Source organism: Hyperoodon ampullatus (assembly GCF_949752795.1).
Source record: "Hyperoodon ampullatus genome assembly, chromosome: 8".
Lineage (NCBI taxonomy): Eukaryota > Metazoa > Chordata > Mammalia > Artiodactyla > Ziphiidae > Hyperoodon > Hyperoodon ampullatus.
The window spans coordinates 7,015,568-7,033,407 of NC_136921.1; the positions used below are offsets into that span (position 1 = coordinate 7,015,568).

At 47.4% G+C, this 17,840-nt stretch overlaps 1 protein-coding gene across 2 annotated transcripts in view; it reads right to left on the reverse strand.

The window, feature by feature from the left end:
* The window catches only part of DGKD (diacylglycerol kinase delta), a gene marked incomplete at its 5' end in the record, with an annotated part of 109,385 nt that overhangs the window by 33,531 nt on the left and 58,014 nt on the right, over window positions 1–17,840 (reverse strand). For both annotated transcript variants that reach the window (XM_079709610.1, XM_079709609.1), the window contains 2 exons: window positions 483–615; window positions 870–974. In XM_079709610.1, the coding sequence (XP_079565736.1) occupies window positions 483–615; window positions 870–974 (238 nt within the window). The remainder of the gene's footprint in view (window positions 1–482; window positions 616–869; window positions 975–17,840) is intronic.

The window sequence follows — 17,840 nt, forward strand, 5'->3', positions numbered from 1 at the left end:
TAAGTTTCACGGGATGTTCTGTGTCACAAAACAGTTGCCTTCTTTTGATATTTTCCAACCTTTTAAAACTGTAAAAACCATTCTTAAGCTCACAGGCTGTACGACATCAGGCAGCAGGCGGGACCTGGGCCTGGGGCCACGGTTCACCTCTCTGCTCCTGCCCAAGCCCAGTGCTTCTGTCCTCTAGCTCTGGAGGACCATTTACCCAGAGAGGGGCTGAGAGATACTTTAACTCCTTCTTCCCTGTGTCCTCTATGTCTCCTCTTTGTGTCTCATTACTACCAATGCCCTTCTTTTTACTCTGTTCCGTTACTACAAATAATAGTTTATCGAAGACTCCCGAGCAGGCACAGCAAACAAGGGTGGAGCCATACAAGACACTCTACTCCTAACTGACCTCAGGTGACTGTGCTCGGACTCCTAAGGCTTTGTCATGTCAAACCTCAGGCCACTCTTCCCAGCAGGAAACACATCGTTCGTACCTTCACAGGACAGTCCGTGGGACGTGACCCCAGACAGAGCCTCTCGGCACACATTGCAGTAGGTGGGCCTCGCATGGGAGCAGGCGTACCAGTTGTGCATCCCTGAGAAGTGGTCCATGCTGTACTGGGTAGGCTGCGAACAAAGAACAAAGATGGCAAAGGTGAGGCACCCCTCTGACCTCCCTAAACATGGTAACGTGGACAAGATTCAATAAGAAATCAGACAGGGTCACTGCCCGATGGCCCAAAGATGAGCAACAAGCCTTAAGTTTGCAAGGAGCACGCTGAGAAAGTGAGCTCCAGACCATAACGGCCCAGCATGGGGGACATTCAGATGGCAGAATACAAGGGGGAGGGTGACAAAAAGGGAGGGCTTCCTCCCCTAACCTCAAAGTGCTCCCTGCTCTGGACCGTCTTCAGCGCTGCGATCCAGTCTTCCATCTCTTTTCTGTTATCTGCACATAGGATGAGTTTCCTACATGGAGTGATGACCTAGAGAAAGAAACAAGAAACATGCAACATGTCCACGAGAAGAAGACAAATGCTAGCAACTATGAAAACTTTTTAAAAACCTACCTTCACTATATACTTTCTTTTTTCATGAAAAAGTACTGTTTCATTCAAGTATTCAATTGAACAGAACATAAAGATGGTTGTCATGGGTCATTAAAAGTCAAGAACAATCTCAAACCAAAAAGACAATCAAATTTAGATTACAGATTCACCAAAATCAACTCAAGTGAACATTTACCAACTATCTACTACTGAGACACGGTAATCGGCCGTAGGCAATTTTATTTGTTTATTTATTTATTGCTCTTTATTGCTGCATGTGGGCTTTCTCTAGTTGCAGCAAGCAAGGGCTACTCTTCCTTGCAGTGCACGGGCTTCTCATCATTGAGGTGGCTTCTCTTTGTTGTGCAGCACGGGTTCTAGGTGCACGGGCTTCAGTAGTTGTGGCACATGGGCTCAGTAGTTGTGGCTCACGGGCTCTAGAGCGCAGGCTCAGTAGTTGTGGTGCATGGGCTTAGTTGCTCTGTGGCATGTGGGATCTTCCCGGACCAGGGCTCGAACCCATGTCCCCTGCATTGGCAGGCGGATTCTTAACCACTGCGCCACCAGGAAAGTACTGGCAATTTTTTTTAAAGGAAAAGAAAACACAGTTTCCATTGCTCCAAAGAGCTCACAAGCTGACATCTAGCACTTGAACAGTTTAGGGAAGTCTGATCCACAGTTACTGTAGGAGGGCTTCCCTGGTGGCGCAGTGGTTGAGAGTCCGCCTGCCGATGCAGGGGACACGGGTTCATGCCCCGGTCCGGGAAGATCCCACATGCCGTGGAGTGGCTGGGCCCGTGAGCCATGGCCGCTGATCCTGCGTGTCCGGAGCCTGTGCTCCACAACGAGAGAGGCCACAACAGTGAGAGGCCCGCGTACCACAAAAAAAAAAAAAGAAAAACACAGTTACTGTAGGAATTTCCCGTGCATTTCAAGCATATCATACATAAATGTTCTTTTAAAAAAACCTTTACTGTATGACAATGGAACAACAACCAGCTACTACAGTCAGGCCTGAACAATTTAACTAGAAATGAGGTCATGAACCTGGTAATAATCAACAAATGAAAATTATATCTACAACATATAGAGTTTTTTATAAATCAATAGAAAAAAAGGCTATGAACTTGCATTTCACAAAAGAAATACAAAATGGCTAATAAAGGAATGAAAAGATGCTTAATCACTCTCATAACTGGGGAGCACAAATGAAAACAGCAAACTATTTTTCACCTATCAGATTGGCACAGTTCTTAGAGACAATAATCCAGTGTTGGAAAAGGTGTGAGAGAAGAGAGTTCTCCTCAAGTACTCACAGGAGGGAAACAGAGTATAAACCTTTTAGAGAAAAATTTGACAATGTCTATCAAAATTTTTTAAAGTCAAAACCTTTTACCTAATTATTTTTATGCTATAAAATAGCTACATGGTTCCAAAGTCAAATTGACAAAATAAGGCATTGATTTTAGGTGTGTCCCCTCATCCTAGTTCCCTCCCTTCCCGAAAGGCAGCTTTAAAAATAAATAAATAGAAGTATGGTTTATTCTCCCATTTGTAAGATACATGCAAATACATGTATATATTCATATTCTCTCTTTTCAAAACAGTAGCGTACCACAGACCCTTCTGTCCACGCTCTGCTTTTTTAATTTAATCACAGTTGGCCCTTGAATAGCACAGGTTTGAACTACAAGGGTCCACTTACACGCAGGCTTTTTCCAACAGCAAATACTCCATGACACGTGGCTGGCTAAATCCACAGATGTGAACCATGGCTAGGGAAGAGCTGTGGCAAAGGAGGGCCGATTATAAATTATACCTGGATTTCCAACTGCACGGAGGGTCAGGGTCCCTGACCTCTGCGCTGTTCAAGGGTCAGCTGCACACATCCTGGCCATCACTCCTTAGCAAAAGACCGCGATTCCTTATTCTTCCAACAGCTGCCCGGTGCTCCACTGCACAGAAGCACCAGAGTCTGTTCAACTAGTCCCTATTCACGGAAGGTCTATGTTACCGAAAATCCTTCATTATTTCAAACAGCGGCACAATGAACAGCCTTTACATGGATCTTTTCATTTTTTTACTGGGGTTTTTGGAATAAACTCCTAGAAGGAGAACTGCCCTGACACAGAATAACTGCATACCTAATTTTGCTGCTATTGCCAAATTTCCCTCCAGGGGGTTTGTACCATTTCGCATTCCCACCAGCAGTGTTAGGAAAATGCCTGCTTCCTCATGGATAAAATACGTTATTTAACTTTTGGATGCTTGCCCATTTTAGAGCTTTCATTTATATTAGAAAGATCCAATTTAGGAATACCCAACTTAAGTTATTAGATGATCATGTTTCTGGCTCAGAAAATTTAGAAATAGTATTTTATAGATTATCTCTTCCGTGATTTCCATAAACTACCTACAAAGCTTAATCACAGAAGGGGGTAAATAGAACTGGGTCACAAGCTGTTCATTCTTTCATGACTGGGGTAACCACGATAACTCCACGTAGGGACCAGGCTGGGTGTAAAAGAGTTAAGCCTAGGAGAGGATGCAGGGAGATGGAAAGACAGAACACAGAGGCCTGGAGCAGCTGCGCCCTCCTGGGGTCAGGGTGGTGGGAGCTGCTCTTTCACTCCTGGAGAGCACGGCAGGCGGCTGCACCCTACCCTCCCAGCAGACGCCGGCCAGGTGTCTGCTCTGGACATGGGCTCCCAAGGCCATGACAGGCAAGGTTCCTACTCACACAGAACTTGCACTGGGGAGAGACAGACAAACCACAAAACAATTTCAGACAGTGACAGGAAGCGGGTCGTGTGCAAGGGGGCTGGTGGGTGCTCTGGACCGGGTGGTCAGGGAAGGCCGTGGCAGCCTAGCAACCGCCAATGGCCTGGGGTCGGTGCATAAGGAATTTTCATCAGCAACTGTATGTCTATAAGATCTCAGCAAACACTTCTTTATTATTCACTCCAGGGTGAGTTTTCATACTTGAACAGTTTTATGAGCATAATAAATAGTTACAGAAAGATAGTACATTTATTTTGCATAACTCAGGGACTTATTAGGAGTTACTATGATATCTACAGAAGAGAACAATGAGATTTTTTATGCCCATCCTATTTTAGGTCTTGACCAACAGATGAATGTCCAAGAACCTGGTTTTCAGCCTTCTTTTTTTAAACTCTTGTGCCTGTTTGAAGATACCTCATACAGAATCCCACCTGGACACTGACTGTTTGGGAAACGTTTCCCTTCTGGAAAAGGAGAGGTGTTAGAAGTCACCTGCCAGGGTTGTCATGGGACTGAACGGGGCCAAATGTGCACAGGACCCAGCAGGGGGCCCAACACACCCCTGGTCTGAAGCCCTGCGAGATGTGTAACTTGGAGCAGCTGCCTGTGCCTCTACTTGCTCACCTGAAAACTGGGGCTATTAATGGTGCTGTCACATCCTAGCGGTGCTGTGACGTGTGGGGCAGGGACCACGTAAGGTGCTGAGAACAGCGCCTCGTATGTAAACACCCCACCACCATTACTCTTGGTGCTACTTCAGGCTCTAGGTCCTGATCTTAGGGTATTTTCTCTTTGATGGAACTAAAAGATGGCTCTTCATGTGGACAAATCTCCCTGAGACCATTCTGGTGCCAAGAGTCCACCTCCCGATCATGAGAATCATCACAGAGGACGCCCACCAAATAAAAATCAATCTCTGCTTCTCCCCGACTACGCCCTGCCACCTTGAGTCAGAATCTGTATTTCTTAGTTGCCCACAAGATGGCTCATCACTCCATTCCCTTGAAGGCTCCGCCTCCCTTTGGTCGCCTGCAAGCTCCTCAAGAGCCCTCCAGCCCTGGGGAAGCTTCATGGGAGAGGTGAGGCTGGGAGGGTCTCCTCAGGAGGAAGGGAAAGGGGAGGCTGTTTCTGAGAGAGAAGTCTTGGGCGGGACTTCCTACTGAATGAACCCCTTGGTTTTGGAGACACAGCGGGCAGGACAGGAGCCAGGAGAGAAGCAGGTGTTGGATGAGTCCGAGGCAGGAGGAAGGCAGGATTCAGGGAAGATGCCCTAAGGAATAATAAGAGTGTCCCTTTGTTTGGGCTGCAGCCAATACTGTAACTCCTAGAAACCAAGGAATGGTGCGAAAAAACTAGAACTACCTCCAAAACCTAGCCTTCACACAGAAAAGACTTTAGAGACTACAAGTCTCTAAATTTTTCAAGCAAATTTGTATGGTAAGAAACAGTTCACACAACTCAATGAACTTAGAAGGTAAATGCAAATTAAAAGTAGGGTAATAACGTGAACTTAGAACAAATCAGCGACAGCACAGAGATTCAGCGGGCTAGGTCCACGACTGGAATAAGCAGACGTGGTATTAAGGGACGGAGCAGAGAAATACGATGGGGCGAGAAGACAGACAGCCACGTGGAAACCCGCAAACTCAAGAGGGAAAGCACACCACACACCCTGAAATCAGAACATGAATGAAACAGAACGGATATCCCAGAGGAAGAGCAGAGAAAACAGTGCAAGTATTCCTCACATAATCCTTTGAGGAGGCCAGAAGCACAATAAACAGATCTGAATTCTTAGACACTTGCTGGAATTCTCCTGAGGCAGAAAAACTTAAAAATCAGTAAGAAGGGCTTCCCTGGTGGCACAGTGGTTGAGAGTCCGCCTGCGGATGCAGGGGACACGGGTTCGTGACCCGGTCCGGGATGATCCCACATGCCGCAGAGTGGCTGGGCCCGTGAGCCATGGCCGCTGAGCCTGCGCGTCCGGAGCCTGTGCTCCGCAACGGGAGAGGCCACAACAGTGAGAGGCCCGCGTACCGGAAAAAAAAAAAAAAATCAGTAAGAAGAGAAGCAGACCAACTAACAGGAAAACAGACAGAAGACTTCAACAGTTATCTCACAACAGTTATTTCACAAGTGACCAATAAGGGACACGAAAAGGTGCCCAACTTGATTAGTCATCTGGGAAGTAGAAATTAAAACCCCCCATGTGGTACACCTTTCATGGTGGCTGAGCTAAAAAAAGTGCTCAGTGTCAAAAGACAGTATGGAGCGCTGGCGATGATGCAGAGCAACCAGAATTCTCATGCGGTTCTGGTGGGAATGCAATTTGGTACAGCCACCCTATGGCTCAGCAATTCCACCCATCGGCCCAACAGAAATACAAACATATCTCCTTCTCGTCGAGACACAGACAAGGACTTCATGGCATCACTACTCTTAAGAGGCCCGTACTAGACACAACCCAAATGCCCTGCATGGGTAAAGTGGATAAATAACCTATAATGTATTAGTACAATGGAATACTGCAGAGCAATGAGAATGAACCACCTGCTGCTACATGCAATAATGTGATGAGTTTTACAATGCTGAAAGAAGCCAGACACAAAAATACATATATACTATTCATATAAGTTCATTATGCATATACAAAGTTAAAAAAAAAGTAAAACTAATCTATAGGGTTAGAAACTAGCTGCTTCCAGGAGTTGCTTTTGGAGAGAAGGGTACAAAAGAGAGCTACTGGAGGCTGCTAATGTTCTGTTCCTTGATCCGGAACATTCATTAACCTGTAGATGCTATAATCGATACACTTTTCCATATGTGTGCTATACTTCAGTAAAAAGAATACAGAGCTTCGAATAAAACTAACCATGTAACTGAATCAAAAGAAAAATGGCAGGGACTTCCCTGGTGGCACAGTGGTTAAGAATTCGCATGCCAATGCAGGGGACACGGGTTCAAGCCCTGGGCCAGGAAGATCCCACATGCCGCAGAGCGACTAAGCCCATGCGCCACAACTATTGAGCCTGCACCACAAGCCACAACTACTGAGGCCATGCGTCACAACTACTGAAGCCCAAGCACCCTAGATCCCGTGCACCGCAACCACTGAGCCCAGGTGCCACAACTACTGAAGCCCGCACACTTTAGGGCCCACGTGCCACAACTACTGAGCCCACGTGCTGCTACTGAAGCCCGCACGCCTACAGCCCATGCTCCGTAACAAGAGAAGCCACCGTGATGCGAAGCCTGCGCACCGTGACGAAGAACAGACCCCGCCCACTGCAGCTAGAGGAAGCCGCGCGCGGCAACGAAGACCCAACGGAGCACCCCGCACCAAAAAAAAAAAAAAAAAAGACAAACGGCATAGCTACCCAGACCCTTGGATAAAGTCTGTTTAGAAAACTAAATGTACAAGAGAGGCAAAAAAAGACAGAAGTGTATACATGAGAGACTGGCAGAGCTATATTAAAATAGTCGACAGATCTTAAACACAGGAAAAGTGGTCAGCCTTACTCATAAGATAAATGCAAATTAAAATTACAAGATACCTATTTTTTACCTACACGAGCTTGATAACCTGCTCTGTTGAGTCTCATACATCGAGGTGTAAATAAACTCCTACAGAGAACATCTGGTGAAATCTAGCAAACTTTAAAATATACATCTTTGTCTTAGCAATAGTGCTTCTACAACTATGTCTTCAGGAGCACTGACACAGAGTGTATATGAGGTAATTCATGAAAGTTCACTGTAAAGACAAAAGGAGCAACTGAAATACTGATCAAGGCATGACTGGCAGGACACTGGCGACATAGATCATGGCACCTTCATATATCAGGAGCCTACACAGCCTTAAACAGACTGAAGCTACTTACTCTTCATGCCCTTACAGGGATCAGCCTCTAAGATATATTGTTAAGTGCTCAGAACAAACTGCAGGAATAGTCTGGGTGTACAGGAAAAAGTAACTTAATCACCTCTGGGAGGGGACTTCTGAGGGACTGGGAAACTTACTTTATACCTTTCATCCTTTTGAGCTCTTTACCATGTGCATGTATTCATTATAATTATTTTAAAAATAAAGCCTTAAGTTTATAATATATGCTAAAAACAAAAAAAAGAACTTTTTAAGTTCTATATTTTTTCCTTATTAATTTTTGCTCCCATCCTTTCATAGAAATGATCTTCCTGGAAATATGAGAAAATGCTAGATACTCTAAATGAATCTAAGACACCCAAGTCAGATAAATATCTTCCAATATCCTGGGAAGAATTAGCCGGGGAGGTTACTAAACCCCGGGCAGTGATCTTTGAGAAATCAAGGAGAAAAAGGAGACATGGTGGAAACACACAGATATGATGTCTCAATGGCGAAGGTGGACGCTTGAGTTACACACACAGGAGCGGACAGGACAGCAAAGCAACCAAGAGGATGTCAGCAGTGACTCCCCTGGCCGGGCACTTGGCAATGCTGGGAAATCTGCTAGGTGTTGACAGGTGTCTGCTTGTCCCAGCTTCCCCACCACGTGATGGAGGAGGTTATCAGGAGAGGAAACTGAGCCCTGCCGAGTGACTTGCCCCAAGTCCCACAAGTAACGAAGCAGGGGGCCGGGACCCTGGGCAGGCTGGCTCAGGCGTGGCTCCTGACCTCTACCCAACAGTGGGTCCCCACCTGGATTCCAGGCAAGACTGCCAGGTGAGCAATGCCAGGAATGGAGGGGCTGAATGTAGGGAAGGAACCGGCAGTTGCCAAGACTTCTCCTAGGCTCACTCGGAACAGGCAGTGTCTGGTGCACTGCATTTCCTTTTTTTTTTTTTTTTTTTTTGGCGGTACACGGGCCTCTCACTGTTGTGGCCTCTCCCACTGCGGAGCACACGCTCCAGATGTGCAGGCCCAGTGGCCATGGCTCACAGGCCCAGCCACTCTACGGCATGTGGGATCTTCCCGGACCGGGGCACGAACCCGTGTCCCCTGCATCGGCAGGCGGACTCTCAACCACTGCGCCACCAGGAAAGCCCCGCATTTCCTTTTTTTTTTTTTGCGGTACGCGGGCCTCTCAGTGTTGCGGCCTCTCCCTTTGCAGAGCACAGGCTCCGGATGCGCAGGCTCAGCGGCCATGGCTCACGGGCCCAGCCGCTCCGCGGCATGTGGGATCCTCCCGGACCGCGGCACGAACCCGTGTCGCAGGCGGACTCTCAACCACTGCGCCACCAGGGAAGCCCCCCTGCATTTCCTTTTTGACAGGAATACTGGCCTGGAGGATCAGTGCAAGGATGACATGGACATCTCACTGAGTCACCCGACCGCTGCCCCTCCCACTCCAACCAGGTTTCCCAAGAGTTCAAAATAGAGGGTGGAGAAATACGATCTGGGGGACGATGACAAGGGCGGTCCATGATTCACCAGCAAAGTCCTGTCCAGCAATTCCTCACCACGGATTTCGATGTGCCTCTCATTTGTAAATGAGACCTTAAATGACAAAAAGATCGAGATCCTGCAAATTTTGTCATGCTGGGACTACAGGCCAAGCCAAACCTCCTTAGCAGTAATAAATGTGAGGCCCTGAGCCTGGAATGGGCCAAAGGCCACGACAAGCAGGGCAAGCAGGCAGAGCAGACATGCAGCCTGGGTCATCAGATTTCACAGATCCAAAAATAATAAGAGTAACCAGCAGACTTCTGATTCCGGGAAGACGGTTAGAGATACTTTTCCTTATTCCTCTGGCTAAGTACAGCTAAAATCCTGGACTTAGATATAAAAAAATATGCAAAGGCTCTGAAGGGTGGAGAGAAGAGGGCCTGAGGAATGACAAGGCACTGAGTTCTCTCGGGTCTCTGTTTGTCCCCGACATCCTAAACATGGAGCTGAAGAAGCCCAGCCAGAAACACCCAGGAGTACAGAAAGAATTTAAAAGCTCACCAAAAGCCTGCCCTCTCCGGCCGTGGCTCCAGGAAAGGGGAGCCTAACAAGGCAGAATCAACAGTGGGAGAGCAGCCAATAACCACCCTACTCCAGCCAAACGGAGACAACTGTGGCCCCCATGCCCACCACGCAGGCAGCAGTAAGGCTCCAGCACCGGCCACGTGTTGCCCAGAGAACACCAGGTAGGGACTTTCACCCCTGCCAGCCACATCCCCACAGTGTCAGAGGGTATACAGAGGCAAATTAGCACAAGAAAAGGTATTCAACATCAACAGCCATTCAGAAAATGCTCATTAAAATCACAATATGACTACACACCTACGAGAATGGCTAAAAGAAAAAAGTGACAACACCAAATGCTAGAGAAGATGTCAAGAAACTGGCGCATATTGGGGGGAATGTACACCCACTCTGCAAAACAGTTTGGCAGTTTCTTTAAAAACCAAATGTGAAACTACAAGACAACCCAGGGATTACACTCTTGGGCATTTATCCCAAGAAATGAAGACCTGTGTTCACACAAAATACCTGTCCATGAATGTTTATAGCAGCTTTATTGATAAGCACCAAAACCTGGAAACAACCCAGATGTCCTTCAGTGGTAAATGATTAAACTCACAGTGGCACACCCATTCCATGGAACACCACTCTGTATAAAAAGAAACTTTCATACACACAGCAACCTGGAGGGATCTCCAAAGAGCTCTGCTGGGTGAAAAAGCCAATCCCGAAAGGTTACATACCACCTGATCCCATTTACAGAACATTCTTGAGATAACAAAATTACAGAACAGATTGGTGGTTGCCAGGGGATAAGAACTGGAGTGGGTGTGGCTATAAAAGGACAACCAGGTGATCCTTGTGGAGATGGAAACCTGGATCTTAACAGTATCAATATCAACTTCCTGGTTGTGATATTTTACTTTAGTTTTTCAAGATGTTACCAACGATGGAACTGGGTAAAGGACACAAAGGATCTCTGTATTATTTCAATTTCATGTGAATCTACAATGATCTCGAACTAAAAGGTTTAATTAAAAATAAGTAACCACAATCAACGTTTTCTAAAAACTCGTATGTTTAAATTAAATGTTAAACATTCAGAACAATGCCGTATTTCTTAAGAACAGGGGCACGTGTGGTCTCACTCAGCACAGATTAAAAGTACCTTGCTATAAAGTCCTTTATCTGTAGGTGGCACAAACTCTTGAAATTCACATCTGATTTGCCAAAGAAATATTATGCGGACAAACCCTGGGTACATAATCTCAAAGAAAACGAAATTGGGTCCTCCCCACGTGACATGAGGGTCACAGTGCTCGCGGTTTTCCGGCTGTGACACGTGGGCTGGTAGTCACACCTGCACAAGACAGAGCCCCGGAAATGGCAGGACTCGCTTCTGTACACAACAGCGCTTGAGAAATCAGTGAAGCCACGTCTTACGTCAGCTGTGAACCTCAGTCCTGCCTGCAAACAGCTCTGTACTTCCAGGGTGGGCCAGCCCCAGCGCCCGCAGACAGCAGGTGCTCTCCGGGAGCAACCAGAAACACCCTCAAGACAAGCTGCCCCCCCCGCTCCAGACCCACAGATCCCACTGCCCACCGGACAGGCCCACGCACACACCGAGACACGTCCTCCTGCCAACTGCCTACCACCCCCGGAGGCCTCAACCTCACCTCCTCTCCCACGCTCAACCCTCATCTGGAGGCTCCAAACTCTTCCTTTCTTCTCAGAAATAAATTCAGTCAGTCTTCCGTTCCAACAAACAGACAAGATCCCTGTTCCCTGGAGCTTACATTCAAATTCAGACAGGAAATAAATACTGTAATAAAGAAGTAAATTATACAGCACAGAGAGTAGTACTGGTGATAAAGTTTATGGGGAGAGGAGAGAGACCAGAAGAAGGAGGTCAGGAGACTGAGGCAGGCCTTGCTGGAAAAGACTGGAAGGGTGTGGAAGAGAAGAGCCTGAAGCAGGAGCGCAGCCAGTGGCTGGAGCGAGTGAGCCGGGGAGAGGGGCCGGGCAGCCTGGAGAAGCGACAGGGCCCAGAGTGCCCTGGGGGCACCTGTAAGAGCTCTGGCTTTTAGCCCCAGTGAAATGGGGGCCGTGGAGCTTTTGAGCAGAAGGCTGACATCTGACGTGGGTTTAAAAAGCATCGTTCTGGTTGCATTATTGAAAACTGGGCGCAGGAGGTAGGGCAGAAGTCGGGAGGCCTTGTGGGAGCGTGCTCAGCAATCCCATCTAGCGACCAAGGGGAGGGAGGGCGGGACTCGGACGCCTCCTGAAGACAAGGGGTTTCCTGACAGAATGTACAGACAGGAGCCACAAAGACCCCTGGAGCAGCGGGGGAGAGGCCGCCACCCTGGGAGGGGAAGGCTCTGAGCCGGCTTGGCAGCTGGGAGCCGGGGGGCAGCAGTGCAATTCTGGACGTGCTGGGCTTAGGGTGTCTACCCAGATGCTGGGCATGGCCAAGATTTTATCTCGTTCATGAGACTTCATCACCTTGCCATCAGCCTGGCTACATTATAAAAGGAAATAACATCACTCACAAGTTACCACTGTTGGCGGGTCGCTTAAAAAATTTAAAAGTTTTTCAGAGCAACTTGACAATATCTCATCAAGCTAAAGACGCGCACACCTGGCAATTCTGGCCTTAGAAGCACACTCTAGAGAAACTCGTGCTGTGTGCCCAGGAAGGCTAGTATAAGACTGTTTGTTCCCTGCAGCGCTGTCTGTAAGGCTGAAATCTGGGAAAACAAGTCAACAGTGGGACACATCATACGCTGGACCCCAATGTAAGCCACAAAACTAACCCTGGAGCATTGTGAGCCTCAACTCACTGTACCTGTGAAAAGTTCTGAGGCTCACGTCCCACTCCCTGGAAATTCTGATTTAATTCTAGAAATCAGGAATCTGTCATTTTAAACCTTGAACCACTTAACTAAAGATGAATGTATCCACATGGATAAAACTCAGAAACACAATAATGGGTGAGAAAAAAGCAAGCTGCAGGAGGTGTGTAGTGTGACACCATTTATTAGAAGTTTTTAAACTGATTAAACAATACTATGTATTGTTTATACCTACATATGTGAGTAGAGAAAGTATTAAAAAGGACGCAAACAAATGATAAACCGCAAACTCAGAATGGGGGTGACCTCAGGGAAGGGAGGGCAGGAAGGGAACAGGATAAGAAAGGGAATATAAAGGACTCCAAGAACATCCATAATGTTTCTTTCTCAGGCTGGGAAGTGTACAGAGTTGTTCATTATGTTACTTTTTGAATGCCTGAAATATTTAATAATTTTTAAAAATGTTAAATGTTTTGGCACAAAAATATGCTAAAATATCCAAGCTAGGGCTAGACATATACTATGTTTTGTACTTATAGTTTATAGTATTTACACACAAACACACACACATACAGAGTATGTACAATTTACTGTACTTATGGTTTACAGTATAAATTTATAGTTTGCCTTGTGGTACAGCTTAGCCCCACAGAAGGGAATTGTGTCAGCCTGAAACCATGCCTGCAGACAGATTCTGCTGGTAAAACCGGGGAATCTCCAGCAGCCTGAACTTGGCGGCCGTGCGTTCATTCACTCACCACACAGAACGCCCTCCTCTGGGCACTCGCGTGGCGGTCACACTCCCCGCCCACCTCTGCTGGCTGCCATGCGCTTCATAGCAGACACAACTGTTCCTAATTTGCCTCTCAAATTTCTTATCTCAAAGTAGATTTCTGAATCCTACAAGAGCTGGCTGAGTGTGTGAAAATGAAGTTGATGCTGTATGAAGGGAGAAAGGGGGAAGCGCTGGCTGGACGGCTCAGCAGGAAGCTTTGAGAGACCAACAAAGAACCTTCTCTCCCAACACACCCCCTGGTCAACCAGTAGGGTGGCAGCTACCAGAAGCTAACATCAAACCCCAGAAACGTCCTTTTTGAGGATTCTCAAAGCACACAGAGATACATGTCCTGCTGCTCAAAGGACAAGCAAGCTCAGTAAGCCCAGGGATGGAATGAGAGGCGTGGAGAGAGGACAGTACAGCACAGCAGTTACAACAGACTGAGCCATCAGAGGGCCACTGGGACAGATGCCTTGTCCCTTTAGTCCTCAGCTTCTTAACCTCAGGGTCATGGCCCCGGTGAATGAGAGAGGCCGTTATTGCTGTTCGTGCCTGGAGCTGTCACCTGCTGTCCTCCAGCAGGAAGGCATTGGTCCAAAGGCCAGCACAGCTCAGGGCATGTGAGGCGACGATGAGAGCAAAAGGCTGGCTCCCCAGCTGCTCCCACAGCGAGACGGCAGTCACAGCAGACACCTGGCTACAAGAGACACCCAGCAGCCCATGTGGGCATCTGGTCAACACGTGCCTGAAGCGCCGTCTGACGCCACTGGGCAAAAATCACCCGCATCTACGGGCAGACTACTTGAGGCTCTGTGGTACTTGGGGATCTGGGTGAAACTTCTCCTGTGACAAAGCTCAGACAATGGGAATTCATCACCGAGAAGCTTATCCGACCTGCAGGCTTTCTACTCGGCCAGGTGGTGACCAAAGAGCGTTTCTAGCATGTGGGTGAAGTCACACCACCAAGCCCATAGCTTTAAAAATCCCAGCCTTCCGCTTCCGAGAAATAGAAGACATAAATCAGCCCTCTAGAGGTACTTACAATAACCTACAATTCACTCCACTTACTTCATTCTAAATCCTTATAATTTTAGCTTCTTCCCCACACAGCTTCCCACGGCCTCATCACCCACCATCACCTAGAACACTTACCTTCCACTCTTCCCTCTTTCAGAACGTTTTCCAACTGCTCAAAATGGATCAGAATTGAAGTGACCCAGCAAAAACAAAACTCAAGTTTTAAAGCCGATGGGCAAGAACCTGTGGGTCACCGAAGTAGACCAGAGACGCACAGAAGCCCATCAGCACGGCGCAGTTTAGCCACCGACCCAAAGAGGGGCAAAGGGGCCGTGTCCGCGCAGGATTAGGAACCTGGAAATACTCGGCTAAATATAGCTCCCCGGTCCGCGGGGCTTGGAAAGGTGGCCAAGAATAAGCATCTGGCACGCTCAGTCATTTCTGTCACTTCCTGTTACTCACATCCTGCCATTCCGATGCTGCCCGAAACACTGGGTTCGCCATACACAATCCCCACCTGGAAGCCCCGATATACAGACTATTCACGACAGCTGGGATGTACGTAGACAAGGGACTTCCTCACACAGTATCATACGAAACACAAAAATAGACACCACCACACAAACAAGCTCCTGGAGGGCCCTGTGGGAAAGCAGCCCGGGATGCTGGTCCAGACACCCAGGCTCCCCACCCCACATCTGCCCTCCAGAGAGGAACCAGGCCTCGACTGCTGACAGGACACCCTCCTCTCTGAAGCTGCACCTCACCTCCAGTCACAAGGCAGCTTTGGGGGCAAAGAGGGGTCCCCACCACCACTGCTACTCAACCTACCCGGGGGCCTGAAGCATCCAGTCAAAGCCAAGCACCCTCTTCCCTGCCCACCTCCCAGTCCTCCTGAGGACACTGGCCACAGGGACTGCAGGACGCCCAGGCAGGGAGCAAAGCCAACCGGGCCACAGGTCAAACTCACTTATCAGAAGACGGATTTTTCAAAAGGAACAAAAAGTAAGATGAAGCAAAAGGTACAAGTTATACCTACAACTGAAATGGGATGAAAGTATTTCAAGTTACTCATCTATTCAATATTTCAACGGTGCTTCATTAGCTTTGAAATGGGTTCAACGTGAGGGAAACCTTGGAGATGAGAGGCGGCCCTGAGCAGGGTGGCAGAGGCAGAGAGCCCCTGGGGGGAGGGGTACCATTGCCCACGAAGGGCACCCAGGTATGGGGGTGGTGCCCCAGAGGCAGGAAACAGGAGACGGCAAGCAGAAGGCAAAATACAAACAAACAAAATCTAACATGCTTCCAATAGCAAAATGCTAGAAATAGCCTAAATCTCCAAAAACTGGGGAGTGGTGAAATACATAAATAATGACATGTTTCATATGATGGGATACCATTTAGCCAATTTTAAAAAGGGCGATGACAGTGCATATTTATGTACAGAGATGTTCATAAGATAATAAATTTTAAAAGCAGGCTACAAATTAGTATGCATAATTGGTCTGATTTTTTGTAAAAAACTGAAGTGTATGTATTGATATTCACAGGAAAATGCCTAAATCTATGTCTATATCAGGGTCTCTGAACCCCAGCACTACTGACCCTCTGGGCCCCATAATTCTTTGTTGCAGGGACTGTCCCCCACAGCACTGGAGGGTGCTGAACAGCATCCTTGAACATGCCAGTAGCATGCCCTCAACAACCCCCTCACCTAGGTGTCACACGCCACAATGTCTCCAACTGCCAAATGTCCTTCTGTGGGCGATTCTCACCTCCCCACTCCTTAGTCCCGCCCGTGTTTGAGAACCACAGGGCTCTATAACAGTGTTTGCATCTATGATCTCAGTTGTAAGACTACTGAGGGTTTATTGTTCGTTTTGGTTATGTGTGCTTAATTATTTATAAGGAACGGGCTATTTGTATACAAAAACTGAATAAACGAACAATCTGAGCACTGGTAAAACATTACAGGTGTTTTTGCTATAATGTACAATTTGAGTTGCCGAAAATCCTCACATTCTACAAAAGTGCACAGTAAAAAGTTTCAGCCTCGTGGGAAAGGATGAGCTGCAGCAGACCACTCAGAACCTAGGCAAGGCTGTAGCCAAGCGTTAACAGAACAAGAATCTTAATAAAAACACGAGTACCGTACAAACTTTAAAGTACGTAAGGAAATACTACAGTAAATATAGAACTTGACCTGTGAAAAAAATGAAGGAGCTTCATGGATGGAAGCTGCTGCAGCTGAGTTACAGATCAGAGACAGGCAAAGCGCACAGAGACCAAGATTCAATAAGCAAGTTGCAGGCAGAGCCTGCAGGCCTCGAGGGCAGGGCTGTGCTCCTCTCCCTGGCTGGCCGTGCTGGGTCAGTACACTTTTTGTTACGGAAACACACCACAGCAGGAAGGACTTTACTTGCATCTCCCTCTTGGATACTGCACAAAAGGAACGATTAGCTCAAACCCCTAGAATTATGATTATCCCAGTGATAATGAACTCTAAACCAAAGTACCCTGGCAGTGGGTCCTGAAGGGACGTGAGGATGGAGGGAGTGGAATGGGAGTGCCTGGGCAATCTAACCTGGAGGCCACCATGCGGTCACAATTTATCTGTTTTCCTCTGGGATTATTTGATGATAAATCTGCATATACCCAGGTGTATCCGCAGTAACCTTACAGTTAGCAACTATCAAGGGAGGGGAGGGGAGGGGAGGAGACGCATAGCAACCTCTATAGTCCAAGGTCCGCCTGCCATGCACTTTTCTGATCACTGAAGGTCAAGCTGATTAGGCAGTCAGACTTCCAAGAGCAAAGTGGCCTGAGGTAAGAACACCTGCATCTGCTGACTCTCCAGGCGTCCGTCCCTGGGACAAAGTCTTGTGCACATCTTTACTGATGAGCTGATCTCAGGCTGTCTGTTTGTTAAGTAAACCAGGGACTAGCTACCAGGCAGCATGCCATGCCGCCAGAAACAAACAAAACACCGAAGGAAAAAACAAGGTTTACAAAGAATTTATTAAAGGGCATATTTATATTACACTTCTGTGTTTAAAAATATATATTTAAAGGAAGGGACACACATAGGCTGGAAAACTGGAAGTTGACACCTCAGGTTTTTTTCTTTTCCTTCTGGTTTTCTGTATCTTCCAAAATGTCTATAGTAAGGGATATTTTTAAATTATCTATGTTTCTTTTTTCCTACAAAATCAACATCTGGGACAAAAACTACGAGTTGCCTACACAACTAGCATTTTCCCTTCTTCCTCACGAACTGACCTTGCTGCTCCTGATGGCCCCTAGCTTGGCCCAGCTCACAGAGCATGTTCCACCGCCCCTGACCTAGGGACGCAAAAGAGGTACACAAGCTGACGTGCTGGGGCTGGTGGGGGGACCTACCAGTAAGGTTCTTTGAGGGGACGACACAGTGGCAGACTCTGCCC